We start from the raw sequence: 21,965 nt of genomic DNA on the forward strand, positions 1-21,965 counted from the left end.
TGGGTGGTCCCTGGGCTGCTCTGCCCCTCTGTGATCCTGAGAATCAGCAGGAGCCCATCAGCAGTGACCATCCTCGTGCCCTGCGCCTGCTGTTGGCTATCTTAATTTTTACCTCAACCCAGCAACACGAGTAATATTTCCTTCATTTTATGGATGAGGAAACTGAGGCTCAGGGAGATCGAATTAACTTGCATGGGGTCACATAACAGAAAGAGATGAAGCTGGAATCTGATTCTAGGTAGCGCAGGGCTAGGGCTTGCCCTCACCTCTGAACAGGGGGAGGAGCTGAGGCCTAGAGACAGGATTAGTCTGAAGTCGGACAGTGTAGCCCTTGAGGCCGGTAATAGTCCCTACCTAGGCTTGCCCCAAATCAGTGTTACACAGGCATCAAACAAATTTTTCAATGAATGAACAGCCATTGGTTCTGGCTGTCTGAAGGTCCACAGTGGGGCCTGAGCCAGATCAGCCTAAGGGCCCCACCCCCAAACCAATTATCCTGAAAGGCCTTACCCTTCTCTTAGAAGGACTACATTTTATTACTATAATTACCATTAAAAATAATCACTTGGGGCGCCTGGGTGGCTCAGTGGGTTAAGCCTCTGCCTTTGGCTCAGGTCATGGTCTCAGGGTCCTGGGATTGGGCCCCACATCCGGCTTCCTGCTCAGCGGGGAGCCGGCTTCTTCCTCTCTCTGCCTGCCTCTCTGCCTACTTGTGATCTCTGTCTGTCAAATAAATGATTAAAATCTTAAAAAAAAATAATCACTTAATAGTCTTAAGATGACATCATTGATCATAGTTCCTTTGATTAGCTCAGACCTGATTAGATCCTAGTCGGATCTCCAGGAATGCCAGATCTCTTGCTCCAATCAGGAAAGTTCCATGGCTGTTGTTCCTTTATTTTTTATATTTAAAACTTTTAATCTTTTGAACAGTTCTATAGGTATACAGTGTGAAGCATTATCAACTTTTCCCTCAATTCTTCCCAGTTGTCTTAATATTGTTTACACAATTTGTTTATATGGTAACCTATATTCCCTCCCCCATTATTCTAGGTTTTAAAGCTATCTCAAGTCTTAGAATTTATTAGATTTAAGAATTCTTGGCAGTTATTATTGTTTTTGATATTCTTAGTAGTATCAATTGACGCTTCTAATATCACGTGATTGCTTCCATAACCACAAGTCAAGTTTAAAGGGAACAAAGAGAATAAATAACAAAGAGAATAAATAAAATAAAAACACCACATTCCCACACCCGGATACACTAAAGTGTTAACCAAAGGTGAGTTTATGGGTAGACACTCTTCCAGATCCTTTTCTATGGGTGTTTATACAGATATATGCGTGCACACACACGCGCGTGCACGTGCACACATACACGTTTAATCAAAATGAAATCATATGAAATAGTGTTCTTTAGGCAGCTAGTTCTCTGACCTGGATCTCGCATTGTATCTGGTTGTTGTAGCCCTCACGTCTCTTTGAATCACCAGAGCCTCCCCCACCCACTACCTTCTCTATTGTTATTTTATTTTTAACAACCCTGGCTTGTTCAAGTTCAAGAAACCAGGAGGATTGTTGTCTGGAACATCTCCCCTTCCAGATTTGTCTCACTGCTTCCTTGAGGTCTCACCTACTGCTCTGTCACTGGTGAATGAGAAGTTGGTTCTAAAGGCTTGATGAATTTCAGTTAAATCCTCTTATTTACCTTAGTGGTGACACTGAGAACCTCACCTTGCACACATCAGGGAACCGACAGCTCCTGTGACAGCTGTCTGATCTCCCTATCGCGCCGCTCTGTAAAAACAGAAAGTAGCCTGTGTCAGCGTGGCTTTTGGAAAAAAACACAAATATTGTAATTCCCTAACCTAGTGCAGTGTTGAATAACAATGACGTGGTATGGAACGTCTCCCATTTCAGTAGACTTTATAGTTCTCTGAAATCCCAAATTCCATAATCAGTTCACACTCAGGATTAACACACAAATGTCTCCTCTCATGGAACACTGTTCCTGAGCACAGCTGATCAGTTCCGACTTTATATTAATACACTAAATGCCTTTCCTGGATCTGTAGACACTTTCTTGGTAGTTCCAGTGCTTTGTCAAGTGGTACAGCATTTGAAACTTAGGAAGTTTCCTGGTAGAAACAGGAGGTAATCAGGAAACAAACAAAAAACAAATTAGAACTGAAGGGTACATATTCAAGCTTTTAAGTGAATATTAGATGCAGGGACTGTAAAATAGAACTATACTAAAAACATTTGAAAGAAGAAATGTGTCCTTTTTAACTTTGTTTTTGAGATGGAAAGCTTAATGCAGAATTTGGATCTTATTACAGAAATTGAAACGAGCTTATGCAAATTAATCTCCACTGCACCCGTAAAAAAGAAATTAAAAGCACTAATGTTGCATGTGGTGTATATACAGTAACATTTCCTAAATATCTTCTGGGTCTAAAACTAGGAATGATATTCAATGCTTCCTTTTCCTCAGGCTACAGTATCATAGGATTCAATTTTGAATCTGATAATGGAGGCATTTTTGTTGCACAATTGCCCACAAAGGAAATGAAGGAAGAAGAAAACAGCCAGATCATTGAAGCAGAGACAAATGAGACACCGCAGTTAGATGTTCACTTCTGGACCTCCTTTCTTTAGTAGACAGAAATTAACTGAGCATCAAATTGTGTCCATTTCAGGGGTATACCATCTTTCACAGTTTAAATTGACCATTTGTTGGTGGCTCATTCTTACTTCTTTAATTCAGAAGACAACTTTCTATGCTAATCTGAATGGCATGAGAATAAAGATGTTACAGATCTGGTAAACTTTACACTCTTAATTAACAAATTCATGAGACCACATTCTGTGTTTCAAGTAATAGCACATCTTAAATATTTAGCATTAGATATGTGAATAGTATTTTCTTATATCTTTTTTCTATTCTCACTTAATTCAGAATTCCCATCAAACTCATTTCCAAGAAAAAGTTGAAGTATTATTTCAAGGCCTGGAGCCCCCAAATACAAGCTGTTTTGCCATGTGCTTAGTCAGAAAGCCCTTTCTGAAGCAGCTCCATTACCAAACAGAATTCTAAGTCATTGAACCAAAGGGTGTCCCTCAATCCCCATTGTCTGTCATACACATCAGGGAGTATTTGCCAAACTTGGTGATTCCAGTCAAAGACCCCTAGAAATACTCTTGACTAGAGCTGGGACAGCTACCATTATCCAGGAATGCAATCGAAGCCCTGGACAAGCTCTCTGCTAGGTTATTTATATTCTCTGAAGAATATGGCCAACATGGCCCAGATCAGCCCAGGCTCCAGAGGTACCTCCATCCTGAGAATGAGAGCTTTGCCTCCCTCTTCATCATGCTCTACTATGAGTTCCCCAGGTCACTGGGTCAATGTTCGGGTGACACTCCAAGGAGGCTAACAGGAATCTGAGGGAGATAATTCTGACAGATCCTCCAGCTCAAGTTTTGTTGGGGTGGTGTGAGACCCAAGGTGTAGCTGTGGATGGTGGATGAGAAAACTCCTAGGTTTCTCCGAATCTGTGCATGTGCAGTGAGGTGAGGTGGGGTTTGGAGTCCCAGGGGATGGGAAGTGTGGTGTGGAGGAGGTGACTTCAAGTGACTTTGTATGGATCTTTCCCTCCCAGTGAAAGAACATGGCCCTGCACCCCATACCTCCCAAGACTGGGGCAAAGAACCCGGATGTCAGAGTGGCTCTTTGTGAAGGTGCTGGATGTAATTCTTTGGCCCAGAAATTTTCTGATCTGGGAACAGTTGAACCCAAGTTGAGGTTATGTTTGCTTCCTACTTGCCAACATTAAATTTAAACAATTCAAAAGTATATGGATTGACCCCTAAGTTGCTGTGCCCCCAGGCCTTCCTCTACCCGTAGGTATTGATGTATCTGGGTTTTCAGTCCTTACTTTTTCTATGAGTGAAAGATTATGGCTGTGTATTTCTGTGACTTTTCATTTTACAATAGGTCTTAGAATTAGGTAGATCTACATATGCTGGGGTAGAAAGATTTTTAAGACATATTATTAAGGGGGAGGGAAACAAGATGCCCAACAGCATAAACAAAATTATTCCATTTTTGTAAATTTTTAAAAAGTTGCGCATATGCATGTTGCTATATTCGTAATTCCTTTCTGAACCATTACACAAGAAATTAAAAATAGTGGGTAGCATGGAGAAAGAATCTTCTCTTTTTAAACTTTTTGTACTATTTGAAGTTTTTCCTTTGTTAAATTTAATTCAAGCCTGTATTTTAAACTTTCTTTCCCTGAGTAACACAATATTTGGGGTGGGCAGCGAGTGGGTGGAGAGAAGACGTAATGTCTTCAGAATCTTTCCTTGTCAGTGTGTAGAGACCCACCTCATTCTTCTTCTTCTTCTTCTTTTTTTTTTTTAAAGATTTTATTTATTTGACGGACAGAGATCACAAGTAGAGAGGCAGGCAGAGAGAGAGAGAGGAGGGGAAGCAGGCTCCCTGCTGAGCAGAGAGCCCGATGTGGGGCTCCATGTGGGGCTCGATCCCGGGACCCTGGGATCATGACCTGAGCTGAAGGCAGAGGCTTTAACCTACTGAGCCACCCAGGCACCCCAACCCACTTCATTCTTCTGACTGGTACCTTGCCTTCCACCGTGAGCTCCTGCCGTGACTTACTTAATCACTAATGGGCATTTATAGCTTATTTTTTCTTATGAATACGAATAATGCTGTAGTAAATATCCTTGAACATTAATCATTGTGCATACATGGACTATTTCTATAATACAGTATAATTGATCTTCTATAGTGTAAATTGCTGGGAGTGGAATTGCTAGTCAACAAGTACGTGCATTTTTCATTTTGATAGATTTTGCCAATTTGCTCTGTAAAAGGGTCGTCCTAGTTTACATTTCCACCAGTTACAGCTGAGTGCATGTTCTTTCGTCCATTGCCAAGCCCGAGTATTATCTGGATAACTTTATTAAGATTTCTGCATTTAAAGAAATTGGAGATTCTTACTGAAAGAAGCTTATTTTGTCCAATGAACTGAAGAAGTATTAATGATGCTTACGGTGGTTTCTTCAACTTTTATGTGCATAGCCAATAATGATAAAACAAAACAAAACAAAACAAAATGTCTACAGTAAAGGGAAGTGAAAGCCTTCTGGATGGTTTTGAATTTTCTTTTCTGCCCAGCATGTCTCACCTGGACTCACCTGGACTGAGCATGTTCACTATAGCTGGTCATCAGAGCACATAAAGGAGTGCCAGTGGCAGCCCAGCCCAGGATGGGACCAGGCTCTGCCGTCAGGCTGGTGAGCAGGCTCTCACAGTGGTGTGGGCGATAAGAGGCTCTTTATCCCCACCATTTCCATTTCAAAGTGCTCCAAAATGTTGCATGAAATAATTTCCATTTTTCGGTCAGACCATATGTTTTAGAGATCAGGGTGAAAAGGTTATTCAAATTATTTACCTTCATTTTAACCTTATTTTCTCTATTTATCTCCATTTGTTTTTGGCATTTCAAAACAGCCTTCTTTGAGATACAATTAGCATACCATGCAATTCACCCAAAGTATATTTACAGAGAGATACAACAATGATCACAGTAACTCCAGAACATTTTCACTACCCCAAAAAGAAATTGTACCCCTTAACTATTACCTATATCCATTCCTCCATCCTCCTCTGCTTCCCCATCCCTTTTCTTTTCTTATTTTTTCTTTAAAGATTATTTATTTATTTATTTGAGAGAGAGACAGTGAGAGAGAGCATGAGCGAGAAGAAGGTCAGAGGGAGAAGCAGACTCCCCATGGAGCCGGGAGCCTGATGTGGGACTCGATCCCGGGACTCCGGGATCATGACCTGAGCCGAAGGCAGTCGTCCAACCAACCGAGCCACCCAGGCGTCCCTTATTTTTTCTTTATTTTTTAGTGAGCTCCATGCCCAGTGTGAAGCTCGAACTCATGACCCTGAGATCAAGAGTCTCACATCCCAGCCACTGAAGCGGCCAGATGCCCCGCCCCATCCCCTTTTAAAAACATCTCTCCTGGGGCTCCTGGTTGGCTCAGTCAGTTAAGCATCTGCTTTCCACTCAGGTCATGATCCCTGGGTCCTGGGATGGAGTCCTGCCTGCCCACTTCCCCTGCTTGTGCTCTCTTGATACGATTGGGGTTGTTTCTGTAAAAAAGAAATAGCCCAAAACAACAAACATCTCTCCCAAGGTCTTTTCCTGTTCCCCTAGTAAGTTTTCAGGCTCTACCCAGACTCTCATCTTCAGGACATTCAGAGCTATCAGCCAAACCCAGTGCAGCCTGTGCAGTCCTGGGGACCACAAACAAAATGCTCCTTAGCTAATCTTAGCATCTTACTCATAAGAGAACAGGTGCATCTCTGCCTGTTTAGATTAGGAAGAAGTGCATGCCTCCAGTGTGAAGGATGGAGACACTCTGAAATACATGAACAAAGCAACTAACAGCTGTGGAGCAGCCACTGATCACTGACCCTGCTATGGGCACAGCACCCCACAGTTTGCAAAACATTCTCCAGTTGGAAATGGCACTAGTCAGTATCCAGTGAAGTTCCTCTGGAAATGGACACGGCTCTCATGGCTCTTGTAAGAGACACCATTCATGTGTTACTATGTGGGGTTAGCTAAGAAAGACTGTGTGGTAGCCATGACTGTTTGATTTTAGCAAATTTGGCAGATGGATTTTGGCAAGTTAAAATAGCAGCTTCTCTGTAGTCTGTGGTTAATGGGAAGGGGTAGGGGTGGGGATGGTCGAGGAGGGGGTAAGAGCAGGGGAGGGAGTGATGGGGAGAAGAGCACTGGGTTCTAATCTCAACTCCACAGGCTTTTGAGCAAATCTCTTAATTTATCAGGATCTTGGGTTCCTGAGACTCAATGATCACCCAGTACCTTCTAGACTCTTCAAATTCTGAATCTAAACCCCAAGTGTAAACTTGAGAATTTGTATATTTAGAAACATAGCCCATCACTTTTACTATTGCTTATTTAACAGGTGGTTATATTTTTATTTTGTAAACTTTATTTGGACTGAATTTTGTGATTGTCATCTTTATTATGCAAATAATAATTTGGAACTGACCTGTATTTCATGAAGTGCTTCCCCTCCTAATACACTAGATGGCGCTAGAGGCAAGGCAAATCAGATTCCCCCCCAAAAAAGGCGGGGTTTGGGGGGTGGTTTTGACCAGCAAAGTCAAAGTTATTATATATGGTAAATTCAAAAGGCTTCAGTCTTTATCAAGAATCGTTGTATCAACATCTTCAGAAAGGTGAGCGAATACTGCCAGTGATAAAAATCTTAATATCAGGATAGTGTAAGATTTTTTTGTAGAAGCTTTCATACTGTTAGTGTGACCAACTATAAGATATCTTAGATTGGGGCCCAACACGTATATTGCTAAATAAAATATACGTGTTGCTAAAGCAACAGAAGTGCCACAGAGCAATGAGCAATCCTAAGCTTTATTCCCTGTCATGAATTCTGAGACAATTCTATTGCACTGAAGGGAAGTCTTGGTGGGATAGAGGGGAGTGTAAATGACACGTTTTCAGATGTATTTGATGGTGAGGAAAGTGACGAGGGGCCGTTAGAGGTGTGTTGGTGTTTGAAAATTAGCAATAGGTATACAGAAGAGTAACCAAGCTTAAAAAAAAAAAATGAGGCAATTATTCATTCCAAGAAAAACAATGTGCAGAAAGGAAACGTACTTTCTGACTCGGTGGTGAACACTGTTTACATGGTTCTAATAATAGAATCCTGGAATACTGATATCAGTGGCAGGGTAGGGGGAGAAGTTGGATGACTCCTTAGTTCTCATCTACCTTAACAGGATGTGACTAGTTAATGCCTAATATTCATGTATCATGGAACACTGATATATTTAGAAACACAGAGGTAAATATCAGCAGAAACAACTAAAGTAGTTAAGGTTGTTGCCTCTAGGGAGTAGATGGGGGGTGGGGTAGAGAAGTGGGGCAGAGACTATTGGTTTTCCTTAAAAATGCATAGTGCTATTATTCAGCCTTGAAAAGAAAAAAAAAATTTGGACACACATGACACCATGGATGAACCTTGATGACATTTGCTGAGTGAAATAAACTAGACACCAAAGAACAAACACTGTAGGGGTCCACTTCCATGAGGTACCTAGTATAGGCCAGTTCATAGAGAGGAGAAGGAAAGTGGTGGTCACTGGGGTTAAGGGGATGGGGGGGTGGTGGTGGAGGGCTTTGTTGTTTAATGAATACAGAGTTTCAGTTGGGAGAGATCAAAAAGCTCCCAAGACAGATGGTGGTGATGGTTGCATAACAAGGTAAATGAGCTTAATGCCACTAAATTGTATGAATAAATGGCTGAAATGGAACGTTGTATGTTAGATATGTTTCTGCACAGTAAAAAAGCAAAGTAAGAAGAAAAATGATTTATAGTACTGCTTGAATTTTAAACAGTCATATGTACATTTTAATTTCATCACATTAATTTTTAGGAAGCTTTGGATGCATATCTGAAAAGTTTTTGTATGTATTGTGAGCTGAGTGTTTGCACATAGATTTTTATGATACGATTTGGGCCACTTGGGCCTTTTTTGTTTTTATCCAGCTCTTACCTGTATTCCCCTTAGATAAAAATGTTAGATAAGCTATTCTCAAGTCAGGGAGGTATTGCTGAAAGTAGGTATTTTACGAATACATTTCAGGGGAATTTGAGATGCCCGATAACTAAATGGAGCCCATGAACCCTAAAAAAATGTGCAGATGCATTTATGCAGGAATGTCCCTTTTCTGACCTCTGCTACTCTTAGTGGATAATCTGGGCATTTTGCTGTGTGGCCACCTGCTGAATGGCTTACTGGAATCTGTGCCCCATTTGTGCTGGGACCGGGTGGGACTCTGAGTGAAGTGAAGTTGTCGTATCAGGTGAGTACCTGTGATGTCAGAGCTGGTTTCTAGGTCATGAGCTTCTCTTTACCATCACTCTCCTGAACCTGGCCCAAATAGGAGCGTATCAATTTGCTTTTTTGCAGTTTGGAGCAATCAGATGCCAGTTAGCTTGGCTGTAAGAAGTTGACTAGTAAAGTACAATTCTAATTGAAATCATCATACCCTCAGTTTGCAAATGAGAAGGCAGCTCTAAGAAGAAGACAATGGAAAATAACTTTATATATCCTTAGAGACCTCAAACTGCCTTCCAGACTTTAAGTCATGCTTCTTGGTTTTGACAGGTTACATTTTCCTTCAGCGGTTTATTGCTCTAAAAAGAGTGTTCTCTCTCATTGTCATCCCATCTAAATTTTCCTTTTTGTTCACAGTGCGAGATGAGGACAGAAGCACGGCGAAAAAATCTCCTTATTTTGATTTTGCATTACTTGACACAAGAAGGGTATGTTACATTACAAATGTTTACAGAGATGAATCCTCTTTCCCTGACCCCCACTTTTCCAGATACACACTTAACAAAATAGTTCATAGAATTTATTTTTTAGAATAGTTTTCTATTTATAGAAAAACTGAGCAGAAAGTATAGAGAGTTCCCACCTACTGGGAATCCCCCAAGCCAGTCTCCCCTAGTATTAACCTCTTGTATTGGCATGGTGCGTTTGTCACAACTGGAGAACCGATTTTGATACATTAATGTTAGCTGATCCATAGTTTCCATCAGGGTTTACTCTTGGGCTGTAGAATTCCGTGAGCTTTGACAAATGTGTAATGTCATAGATCTGGCATTGCAGTATCATATCCAATAGCTTCGCCCTAAAAATCCCTTGTGCTCTGCCTACCGATGCCCTCATGTTCAGCAACACAGACACAGACACAGACTTTTATTGCCTCATTTACATAGATATTATTCCCATTACGCATTTGAAAATTTTAACAAAGCTACCCTGTTCCTGAAATACCTTCCCTTTCCCATTCAGGTTTCAGCCCTATCAAATAAGATTCCCCCGGGTCCCACTGCTGGGTATCTACACAGAGATAATGCTCTTAGTTCTCAATTCTCCTTCCCTCAAAATAAAGGTATCGCATTTACCTGATGACCTGTGCTTGACTCTCTTTTCTGTGTAATGCCATTTGTTAACTGGCAGGAGAGGAAATGGGAAGCATTTGAGTTTGGCCACCAACCTGATTCAGAAACGGGCAAGCCCTTGCCATGAAGGCTGAAGGTGTTCTGGGTTTTGTGAGGAAGAGAGCTCATCCACTATTTACTTTTGAGTTTTCTTTCTTTCCAAGCCTCGGCCAGGAAGAAAATATTTGGGTTTTAGGCTTAGGGCTTGAACTTTCAAGTAAACGTAGCAGTTCTCAACTGGGGTAATTTTGCCCCTTGGGGGACATTTGGCAATGTCAGGAGACGTTTTTTGACTGCCACAATGGCACCTGGGGGGAGAGAGCAGGGATGCTGCTAAACATCCTTCCATGCACGTGACAGCAACCCACAACAGGGTTATCCAGCCCCAGGTGTCAACCGAGCGAAGGCACTGTATCAGGAAGAACTGTGAAAACAAAGAAAAGTCAGCGTAGTTATCCCTTCTGCTACAGTGCTTACTGTTATTCACAAAGCATGCATTTCCCCTATCTGCCACAAGATGGCCCCTTACATCTCGCATTCATGAAAATTCGACTAGAGTTGCTCATTGTCCTGAGAATCCCTTGGTTAAGGTACTTTTATGAGTGGATTCTCAAGATGAGAAGTAAACTTCCAGAAAAGTAGACCTGCCCTTAACAAAATACTAAGAATTTATCTTCACAAAGAGGATAGATTATAGTGGATTGAAATAAACAATCAGAAAAAGCTTTGTAGAGAAGGTGATGCGAGCTGGTCTTGAAAGATGTATGGAGGATGGAATATGTATGAAGTATGGATAGAGAGACATGACAGACGAGGATGTTCTAGCAGGTGCAGACAGAAAGAAAAGAAAGAAAGAAAGAAAGGGCATGAGCTAAGTGGAACAATTAGGTAGACAGAAAGATCAGAGGTCGACTATCAATTGACACTTACAATGTCTTTAAAATTAGCAGGGTCACCGGAAATAATCATGGCCACCTCGTTTAAGAAAGTCCAGGCTTCCAACTGACCTGAATCTGGGGCAGGGAAGAGAGGATAGTAAATAACGTTTTCTTCTACTTTCCCAGACTGGAACCAAACAGCAAGAACTCTGTCCTGCAGCAGGAATTCTTAATCTGAGGTCCTTGGATGAAACTGTATGTTAACTTGTGCATATCTGCACACTTTTCAGGAGAGAGTTGTTGGTTTCAATAAGAAGCCAAGAGCTAAGATTAAGACCTGGAGAGTCTTTCCACTTTCAGAGTGAGACAAAGCATTTGCTTTTATTGCTAAGACCACCGAAGTTGGACGGCCCTACAACTGAACAGGTTAAAAATGACAGTGAAGAACTCCCGGTGAAGACAGTCCTTACATCCCCAGTCTGGTGCTAGTGTCACGTGTGACTGAAGAAAACACTACCAGGAATAATACATCCAAGCCGATGATGTCTTCTTATGCTAACTTTCCCTCAATGATATTGATCAACATAGTTTCAGAATTTCCTTCAAAACTCAAAACCTACCCTTTTCAATTGCTTCAAAATCATGGCAGATCTTGCCTCTTGAGGTTGAATTTGGGTTTATCAATTGCCCGATGTTATCTAAAAGGAGTGCTGGTGAATAAAGAGGTAATTGAGTTGGGCAAATACCCACTTTAGGCTAAAAATGAGTAAAGGTAAAGCATAAAACATTTTCTTAGTTGATTTCCTTATTTGACTTTTAAGCACTTCCAAAAACATTTTGAACTTACTCATTAGAGTAAGTATGTAACTTCCCGAGGCAACTGCTTTGAAAAACACTACGTGCATGTCTTTACCATATGTGGGGCTTCTTACTCTATAGGTGAACATTATGTATCCTACTGTCATCTAATGTACCATTTAACATAAGCTTACTATTTGTATTGAACATGTTTAGACTTGTCGTGCGTGTTTGGCTTTATTCATTTCACCCAGAGTCAATTCTTTTGTTTTGCTTTTTTCTTCTGTGAAATGGCCAGATACATCGATGCAGCCAATGCTTTGGAGCAAGAAACTAAACTGGGGTTACGACGCTTTGAAGTTTGTGACAACATTGACCTTGAAACTATTTTGATGGAGTATGAGAGCTACTATTTTGTAAAATTTCAGAAATACCCCAAAATTGTCAAAAAGGCATCATCAGACACAGGTACATGGCTATTTTCTAGAAATAAGGTTTTCTCTCATCTTTAAGATTGGTGTTTCTTCCTCATTGTGTCCCCAGATGGATGCTACTGCCACCCTGCACTGAAAGAATAGACCAGAGAGACCATGTAGCCTCTAGTAGATCCTATACAGATAACGTCAGTGTGATTGTCTGGGCCATGATGTCCCTAGAGCCATGCTGCTATTTGTTCAAGGATTATATATTTTAGGACAAGGAGAGCAAAACCCCAGTGTATCACAGGTACTTTTTAGAAGACCAACACTACTTTCATTTCTTTAGAGATGAAAAGAGCTGTTGGAAGAGGATAAATGATAGAAGACTTTTTCGTTGTTGTTGTTGTTGTTAGGAAGACCTATTATCTATCTTGAAAATAACATGAAAATGAGTATTGGTGAAGCTAATAGCTCATGTATAGATAATGAAATGCTTTTGAAAGCCATCAATCCAGATAATGATCAATAGAATGTAAAGACCCAGTATAGGTTAGCAGTCAAGGAGGCTGGCTGGAGGAAAGATCTAAAGTGTGGGCCCTATGTTTTGTAGTAACATTGACTTAGAAGTCTGTAAGTGGGGGAAGTAATTATAAACCAAGGGAGATCATTGTCCTGTTTACCAGGCACTTGTTAAGCCACAGACTTTAACATTTCATGTGGGGACCAGGAAACTGAGAGGAATGGCGATTAAAAATAGCCGGGGGCGATTCTCCTAGCTGGAGGGGATATTTTATGTGAGTTCCTTTCCAGTGCAGCGTTCAGAGCTCCCAAGTCCTTGGCTGAGTGTTGGATCTGGGTTTTGGCAGAGAAAACACTGATGCCTAACCACTGAGCCACTAGGACTATCGCTGACACAATCTAGTCTCTAGATTTCTGTTCTGATCTAACTTGGAACCATAGTCTCCTGGGATACTGGGCACAGTGTGTTTATTTTAAGGTAAATTGGCAGAGTACAATTGATAAGTCTCCATGGAATTGCCCTGGTGTCCCACAGACCACAGCAAAATGGTGTCAAGTTCATGAAAACTTGAAATGATTACTGTCACCTGGCACACACTGAGGTCGCCACCAGGTTCATGGTTTCCAACACATTTCATATCTGAGGGCTTTGGGATCCTCCTCTGTGTGGAAATTCTTGGCAAACATGGGCTTCTTTCTCTTTGCTGGTAGTTTCACTTCTTTCTACGTGAGAATAGCTTTGACTTCCCAGATTCTACAAGGCTGTAACACAAATTTTAAAAATGATGTGAGAGGACAAACATTACTGACAAATCACTTTCTTTTAAAAATTAACTTTCCTTTTCCTCCCAATATTTGTTTTGTCACAGTGGAAAATAATTTACCACAAAGAAGTGGAGGGAAGACCAGAAGGTAAGATGAATGGTAATTCGTCTTAGTCGACCCAACTCTAGGAGTTTGTGGGACCCCTTTCCAGAAGATTCTCCAGCTCAGCTCCATGTCTGTCTACCAGCAATTGCAGACTATGGTCATGTGACCTTGGTGGGCCCAGCCATGGGTTCTTCTCATGTCACAGGTGCCCAGGATATGGGTCACTGTCTGTTGGTTCTCCTGGTTTTATCACAATTAACTGCATTCATTGGTGCTCTTTCCAAGCTCTGTGCTATGAAGAGTACAGACCTCAGCGAGGAAAAGATCCAGGTTCAATTCCTGGCTCTGCTACTCACCAACTTGGAGCAAGTTTCTGACCCAAAGTGAGGTCCCCACATGTAGAGGGCCCCCTGCGTGCTTCATGATAATACTCTCAGTAATGTTCTGCCTGAGGCTACCTTTGTTTTGTGCTCTTCTTTGGGAACGGTTTTATTGTTTTGATCAAAGTGTTATCCTTTTATTTATAGTTTCCATAAAGCTAGTCAGACTTTGACAATGAATGATAACTACTTTTTAAAGATTTTATTTATTTGACAAAGAGAGAGTGAGCACAAGCAGGGGGAGCAGCAGACAGAGGGAGGGGGGAAGCAGGCTCCCGCTGCGTGGCTCCATCCCAGGACACTAGGGTCATGACCTGAGCCAAAGGCAGAGGTTTAACTGACTGAGCCACCCAGTGCCCCCCGATAATTACTTTTGAACGGAAATGGTGAGGAGCATTTTAAGGGGCCAGCTTTGGCGTGCATTTGGATTCTGATTATTTTCCAGCCACTCACGCCTGGAACTTCCCCAGCATTCCCTATGTGGCAGAACATTCCATGAGCAAGTGTCTTCTGGGCACTTTGCTTCTCTTTAGGGATGGAGCTTGGCAGCCTAGGTGTCTGCAGCTCCTCTCTGAGTAAGTGTTTGTACACAGCAACCATAGAGGTCAGCCTTCAAATGGCTGGAGTCAGGAAGGATAATCAGGAAAGTAATGAATGCTGTTTATAATTTTATAATTGAAGACAGATATTGAAATGAGAGGTTGTGTCATGAGACTGGCCATTAACAAATGAAAGTACCTTTTCCTAATTTGCGCATCTCACACCAAAGAGCAAGCTCCCAGTGTACCGATTTGCCCATGACCCAGGGGAGGTATGGTTATTTCATGGGATGGGTAACAGAATTAGGATGCCAAAAAAATCTTGGCAATTTGGAAGATGAGCCCCAAATAACAAGATGAAATTGAACGAAATAAGGTATAAGCTCTAACCAAAGATTAAGACAAATAGCTCCTTCGTTACAAAATCAGAGACCTAGAAATTTGAGTTAGCAAAAATGCAGTGTGAGTCAGCAGAGTGATGTGATTGCCCATGTGATCTCGGCCTCAGCAGAAATGCAGTGTCCACAGAGTGGGAGGTGACTGTTCTGGTCAGAAGACAGTGGATAAGGGAAAAGTGACCAGGATGAGGATGACTCTCAGAGCAAGGTAGTCTTTTTTTAAAAAAGATTTTATTTATTTATTTGACAGAGAGAGAGATCACAAATAGGCAGAGAGACAGACAGAGAGAGAGATGAGGAGAAGCAGGCTCCCTGCTGAGCAGAGAGCCCTATGCGGGACTCGATCCCAGGCCCCTGGGATCATGACCTGAGCTGAAGGTAGAGGCTTAACCCACTGAGCCACCCAGGCGCCCCAAGAGCAAGGTAGTCTTAAAAATGACTGGAGCATCTGGTGATGTTTAGCTTGAAGAATGGAAGACTTGGGGAGGAGGTGCCCCTAGAACAACATGGTACGGGTCTTCACTCTCTAAAGAGGATTGAGCCTTCTTTGTAGAATTCCACAGGGCACACCTGGGAGTGGCAAATAAAGTTACAGTAGGATGAGTTTGGTTTCATATTAGGAAGAATTCTACAATCATTAGAGCTGACAGGAAATGAATCACGCTGCTCTGCACATTAAGCACTTGTCTTTGATTGTGTTAAAGCAAATCTGTGAATCACTTGCCTCTAAAGGGAAATCAGAGTGGGGAATCAGACTTCCAGTTGCCAGCCCTGCAATGACGTTAGGCAAATATATATATACATATATATATATATATATGTATATATATATATATATATGAAACCTCACTTCATTTAAATCAATACTATTAATAAGGGTTTACACTTATAAAATGTTTGGTATTCATTTCCTAGATAATTTCATTTTTGTGCCAGCTAAAGGCCCGAGGGACAGGCTTTTTTATTCCTAATTTACAGATGAAAAATAAATGCCATACACCTCTTAGGACGCTCACCCCTGTGGGTGAACTCTGGGGTTATCGCATATGGACACTGAGGGTATCATTGGTGTGGGCGATCTCGCTGGCCAAACATCTGTTTACATTAGACACAAACAACTTTTTCTTTCTCGGCAAAGACATGGAGAAATAGCTGCTCTCTGAGACCCCTTAGAACATGGGAGACACGCTTCCAGTGAAGCTCCTGCAAACACATCTCACGTGTAAGGACAAAGGAACTGAGAAAACTAAACAACTTCTGCTATGGGGTGCCCTCCACGCAGTCCTGCCTCTCTCTGATTTCATGTCCTATCCAACAATATTCCAGTACTGAATTTTAGGTCTCATGGTGAGGACCTCATGTATAAATTTGTTTTACTCTTGCATTGATGTAGGTAAAACATGTAACATATATGCCATCCAACCCATATATATACACACATGCTGTCAAACCCATATATGCTCTTCTAAGTGCCACACCCCAGCACCCCCCGCCTCCCAATAGGCTCCCTTTCCAGCCAATACTCCCCATCTCCACCAGAGGCAGCCACTGTCTGAATTTCCAGCCCCATTGATTTGTTTTGCTTTAAGTGAACAATATTTGGTGAACATTTGTTTTGCAAATGTGAAGATCTGTGACAAAAGAGATGAGTCAAGGTCTGCTTCCCTTCCGCAGATCCCCTCTAGGTACACCCCGCACACCAGGCCAAAACCACTGGCAAATCCCTAGGCTTTCTCTTATCTCCCCACAACCTGCCCCCTGGTCTGCTACTGTTCTTTAAGGGAAGTGGGAATGTTGGAGAAATGCTTATGAAGCCATGTGTTCTTGAAATACAGAGCTATGTGCAGAAGGGCTGGGGTTGGGTGGCATGTGGGGAAAGGAAGAGGAAGTCAGGGGTCTCTGGGAGGAGGAGGACACTCTAGCCTGGTCTTGGAGAACCCTAAGGGGTAGCCTGGAGCAAGCCAGAGCCAGGACGGATGGGGTGGAAGGACAGGGCAGATGGAGACCCCAGCTGGGGCACATAGGCCTATCTTTCCAGAATGCCTTTTTTTTTTTTTTAAAGGTGCTAAACAAGTTGTTTAGTTACCTCAAGTTAAGTGGTTAAGATAATTTCCTCCAAGGTCTTTGTTCCCTCCCCTAGAGTGATGAGCGACAGCTGTCAAAATCTTCCCAAGATCAGTCAGCAGAGGCCACGGTCCAGAACCACAGCGGGGAAATCAGGGGATGCCAAATCCCTCCGTAAGGAGCATCCTAAACAGGTCTGGACAGCTTTGTTTGGTGTTGGTAAAATTATAGGTGGCTGAGAAATTGCTCCAAGAAAAAAAGTCACATTTATTTATTCAAGGACATATGTTTTTAAAATGCTGTGTGATTGTGTTAAATTGTAGATTTTCTTCTGGATTAAAACCGCAGGCAAATCTCCAGTCTTCCTAATGTCTTCTAATTTGAGTGGGAGGTCTCCTTCCTCCCCTTAGCCTTACCCCCCTGGTCAGAGTCCTGGATGACAGGCTTTGAGGGGTGAGCCCTGGACCCAGAAAGAGCAGGGGGCCTGGTTGCTACAATGCTCAATCATCCCATTTAAGGTAACTGTAGGTGACAAGTCTTCCTGTCCCAAAGCACATCCAGGATGAGGCCAAAGATTAGCCAGAAATGGTTCCTCCATTCCAGGGGTTTCTCCAAAGCACACATGGTTGGTCCCCCTCCGGACCAACACACTGGACCATCTCAGGAACAGGGTGGGGAGAAAAGGCAAGAGCCCAGCAGGGGGTGAGATCAATTTTCTCCTGACTCAGGGATCCATACCTAGAAGCTCTTGGGTTCAGACAAACATACCAGGTTTCAGAGGAAAGAAAACCAAGTGAAATTGTGAAAAGGAGGGGGTGCCTGGGTGGCTCAGTGGGTTAAGCCTCTGCCTTCAACTCAGGTCATGATCCCAGGGTCCTGGGATCGAGCCCCGTATCGGCCTCTCTGCTCAGCGGGGAGCCTGCTTCCTCCTCTCTCTCTGCCTGCCTCTCTGCCTACTTGTGAGCTCTCTCTGTCAAATAAATAAATAAAATCTTAGAAAAAAAAAAAAGAAATTGTGAAAAGGAATGGCAAGAATGGCTGTCAGAGATGCCTGGCGGTATAGAAAGGCGTTTAATCATGAAATTCAGTTGTCGGAAGGAATCTCTCCCTCTCAAAGAGGTTGTACACTCCTGGCCAGTGTAATCTGCCTCGCGGGGAGGGGAGGGGGGTGAGATGGGGCAGGAGAATCCCACAGGTGGCGGGTTGAATATCAGCTCTGCTCCATCTCCGAACTCAGCCCCTCCCACATCACACACCTCTGGTCACAAGAGAAAAGTCAGTGAGTGGGTCTGGGTTGAGGCACCATATGGTTTCCTTCACTGGAAAAGCTGCTTGGAGCCCATGGCTTCCACTGACAGCTCTTCCACATGGCTCAGGCAGGGAGTGAATTCATCTTGCTGGGACTACACAGAAGTGGCCCAATTACACACGGGGTTTCCTTTCACTGAACTGAGAGCCAATGTGTGAATTTTGGATGATGGAATGGGCAGTTTCCGCCAACATCTGTCACTTGCTTTCCACGGCTGACTTCTCACTGTCTTCCTCTTTCTTCAGGAGGCTGTCAGTAATTCCCACGCGGAGAGTGCTGACTTTGGCTTGAGCATATCAGGAATCAACAAAGGCGGTGGAGAAGAAAACATCCGCCCACAAAAAGTAAGTAGAATTCATGAACATAGCACCAAAATGGGAAATTGCTTTTCTTTCTAAAAACGAAAATAAAAAATGTTATCGTTGTCAAATAGAAAAGCTAATGCAGAATGGTCAGAGCCTGGCTGTGAGGTGAGCTGAGGAGAGCACTGGCTGGGGGGTTGAGCCCTGGGGTTCTGGTCTGAATCTCCTTTCTGGATGGATGGTCTTGAAAGAACAGCCCCATCTCTAAGAAGCTCAAGTCTCCCTATTTGTAAGCTCAGGGGGTTGGCTTCTAATGTCACGGTCAGCTTAAACGTCCTGGGACTGAAATGGGAAACATTGGTGTTCTGGGTTATTGAAGGAGTTATGGTGGTGCACACATCCTTCTCTTCCTCTCTGTGTGTGGTACCTGACTAGTAGTGGCCCCTTTCCTCCCTGGAGGTGTGGCTCTAGGCTTGAGTGTCATTTCATGTGAGCCATGAAACCTCAGTTGAAATAGGGTAGATAGGGGTGCCTGGGTGGCTCAGTGGGTTAAAGCCTCTGCCTTTAGCTCAGGTCATGATCCCAGGGTCCTGGGATCGACTCCCACATCGGGTTCTCTTCTTGGTGGTGAGCCTGCTTCTCCCCTCTCTCTCTGCTTGCCTCTCTGCCTGCTTGTGATCTCTGCCTGTCTAATAAATAAATAAAATCTTAAAAAAAAATAAAAAAGAAACAGGGTGGATATTGTCCCTAAGAGATAGCTCTACCCCTTTCATAATGAACCTCATGTCTTGATCCATCAATAAGAGCGACTCAGACAGAAAAGACTCAGACTGGGTAGATGGAGGCAAAAGGCTAGTTAACACATGTCCTTTGAGGATGAGAAGAAGCAGTATCAACATCAACAGATTTCTCTTGACTGTAACTTCCGGGGTTGTATTGTACTCCTTGTAAGAGCCATTGTTCTTTCTCTGGGCAAGTTCTCAGACTACAGGACGTTGGATTTAGCTCTGGCCAGCTCTTCTTGGATAAACGAGACTCTGGCTGTGTGTGCCTGAAGGGGGCGCTGGGAGCATCTCCCTGGAAGTCAAGGAGCTCTCACTGGCCTCCAGTGGCTCCCTGGAAGGGCCTCGGTGATACGGGTGATCGCTGGAGATGATGCGTTCAGATCAGTGCCTCCTGCGAAGAAATGCTTCCCGGTTTACCTCTGCCAGTGTCATTGTGTTTTGAGTCACTTTGGCCTAGTAATTCTGTGGCCCTAGTTTCTCCCATGAAGATCTCGTGTTGATATGAATAGTCATTTCTGATCAGGTCACAAGGAAGGGACTCCTTAACCCAGCACTTAACCTTTGAAGGAGTCTGGTTATAAATTCTCTTTCCAGCAGAAGTGTCCTGAAGAGAGTATCCTTAATATGCAGATGGGTTTCTCCCTAGCACTACAAATGTTCATAAACTGAATGAGGGTATATGGCCAGGGGCCCATCTCCAAAATGGGCCTGTCATGGCCATGTTAGGGTCCCTAGCTTCGGCGTTCCTGGACCCCCTACAAATTTAGTAGGCATTTCTTAAAGGCAGTAGTCTGTTTGCCTAGGTTCAGAACCCTGCTCCGACTTTCTCAGCTGTGTGACCTTGGGCAAGTTGCTCAATCTTTCCAAGCCTCATTTCTCTTTCTCCGGAAAATGGAAATAATCAGTGCCTGCTTTAAATATCTTGAACGGAGAGTGTTAGCCTCGTGCCCGGTGTATAACATGGAGGTCTGCACATATACCCGTGTATGCTGGCTACTGCTGTTAAACTGTTTTGTTTTCTGCATGCATCCTTGCTTTTTCTTTCGGCCTGTCCCTTGCGGGGACTGCAAGGGGCACGGGGAGGATGGGGGACAGACATCTGGGTTTGAATTCTGGCCTTAAGCCACTTGTAACCTGGGATTCTACTGAGTAGAGAAGGTACACGACTGTAAGTAAGTGGGCGCTCTTGTCACTCTTGTGCCAGTGGATTCTTCCTGGGTGCGGGATGTTTCAAAGGATCAGACGATGAGGGGAGGCAGACCTGGAAGGAAGCAGAAGGCATGGTGTCAGAAAAATGCTTGTGAGTTTTCATTCAAACAACTTCATTCTGAAGGGTTTATCTGCAACTTAATTTTCTTTTCTAGAGTGTCCAACTTGAAGAAATCATCTCGTTCATGATTAGTGCAGGTCCTTTTTAAGGCCTCCCTCTAAGTTTGCCCTACATACCAAGATACATAAATGTGTCTTGATTTACTGAAGCTGAGCTATCAGGGATAGTCTTCCCCCATGTCTTAATGGTGTAAGTAACCATTACTCCGTTTCAGGGCCAAATCGTTGACTTCCGAGGGCTGCTCACAGATGCCATCAAAGGAGCAACCAGCGAACTTGGCTTGAACAGCTTTGACTGTAACCCAGACCCCTCAGTAAGTGGCTAAGATGCGACATTGCAAACTGCCAACCTCCAGACAAACTTCAGAAAGATAATTTTGAGTCCCGAGAAACCCTGAGATCAAATCGAAGGTCACAGCAGCCTGCTAACACTTATGTCACCGAGATCCATGCCCCCTTTCGCTTTCTAAATTATGAGGAATATTGTAACGTAAAGCTTTCTGTTCCCACCATCAGGAACGATTGTTGAAACCTCTGAGTGCATTTATTGGCATGAATAGTGAGATGCGAGAATTGGCAGCCGTGGTGAGCCGGGTAAGATCTGATATTCAATTCACAAATTTACGGAGGCGGATTGGGGCTCCTGGAGCATTGTGGGCTGCTTCTTTTATTAATAACAATAAATATGATCATTTATTTATAAAGTGCCCCCACTTGCAAAGGCACTCATATTGTTTAGAGGCACAATAATGCATGATAAATAAATTATAGAATCATAAAATTACAATACAAAAAGCCCACCATCTCACTACAGAGGCCAAGAAAACCAAAAGGGAAAAAGACTTAGAAGGGAAGGGACAGGTGAAAGGTTTTAGAGCAGAGCCAAGAGTTAAGGAAAGAAAGCCTCTTAGAGAAGGAAAGAGCACACCTGTGTCTGGTTTCAACAGTCAAAGTCTAGAAACACAGATGTTGGCAGTCTGATGATTTCATAATTGGGAATTTCCACAAAAAACAAGATTAGTAGTAAAGAGCTTATCATGTGGACTACTGATTTTTAAGCTTACCCTCCAGAATTTATTTAATTTTCTTCTTTCTTTAAAATTTAAATTCAGTTAGCCAACATACAGCACATCATTACTTTTAGATGTAGAGTTCAGTGATTCATCAGTTGCATGTAACACCCAGTGCTCATCACACCACATGCCTTCCTTACTGCCCATCACCGAGTTACCCCATCCCCCCACTTACCTCCCTACTCTCCAGAATTTAAAAGC

The 21,965-nt window shown here is 42.9% G+C and overlaps 1 protein-coding gene across 4 annotated transcripts in view; it reads left to right on the forward strand.

Annotated features, from left to right (window-relative positions):
• Positions 1–21,965, forward strand: part of KATNAL2 (katanin catalytic subunit A1 like 2) — a 73,658-nt gene that overhangs the window by 22,225 nt on the left and 29,468 nt on the right. For 3 of the 4 annotated variants that reach the window (XM_045065598.1, XM_004752206.3, XM_045065596.1), the window contains exons 2-8: positions 9,347–9,417; positions 12,076–12,245; positions 13,585–13,627; positions 17,043–17,160; positions 18,521–18,619; positions 20,907–21,005; positions 21,208–21,285. In XM_045065598.1, the coding sequence (XP_044921533.1) occupies positions 9,347–9,417; positions 12,076–12,245; positions 13,585–13,627; positions 17,043–17,160; positions 18,521–18,619; positions 20,907–21,005; positions 21,208–21,285 (678 nt within the window). The remainder of the gene's footprint in view (positions 1–9,346; positions 9,418–12,075; positions 12,246–13,584; positions 13,628–17,042; positions 17,161–18,520; positions 18,620–20,906; positions 21,006–21,207; positions 21,286–21,965) is intronic. The other variant, XM_045065597.1, reaches the window with a different exon arrangement.

Source organism: Mustela putorius, unplaced genomic scaffold (assembly GCF_011764305.1).
Source record: "Mustela putorius furo isolate JIRA1106 unplaced genomic scaffold, ASM1176430v1.1 tig00003858_pilon_pilon_pilon, whole genome shotgun sequence".
Taxonomy (NCBI): Eukaryota; Metazoa; Chordata; class Mammalia; order Carnivora; family Mustelidae; genus Mustela; species Mustela putorius.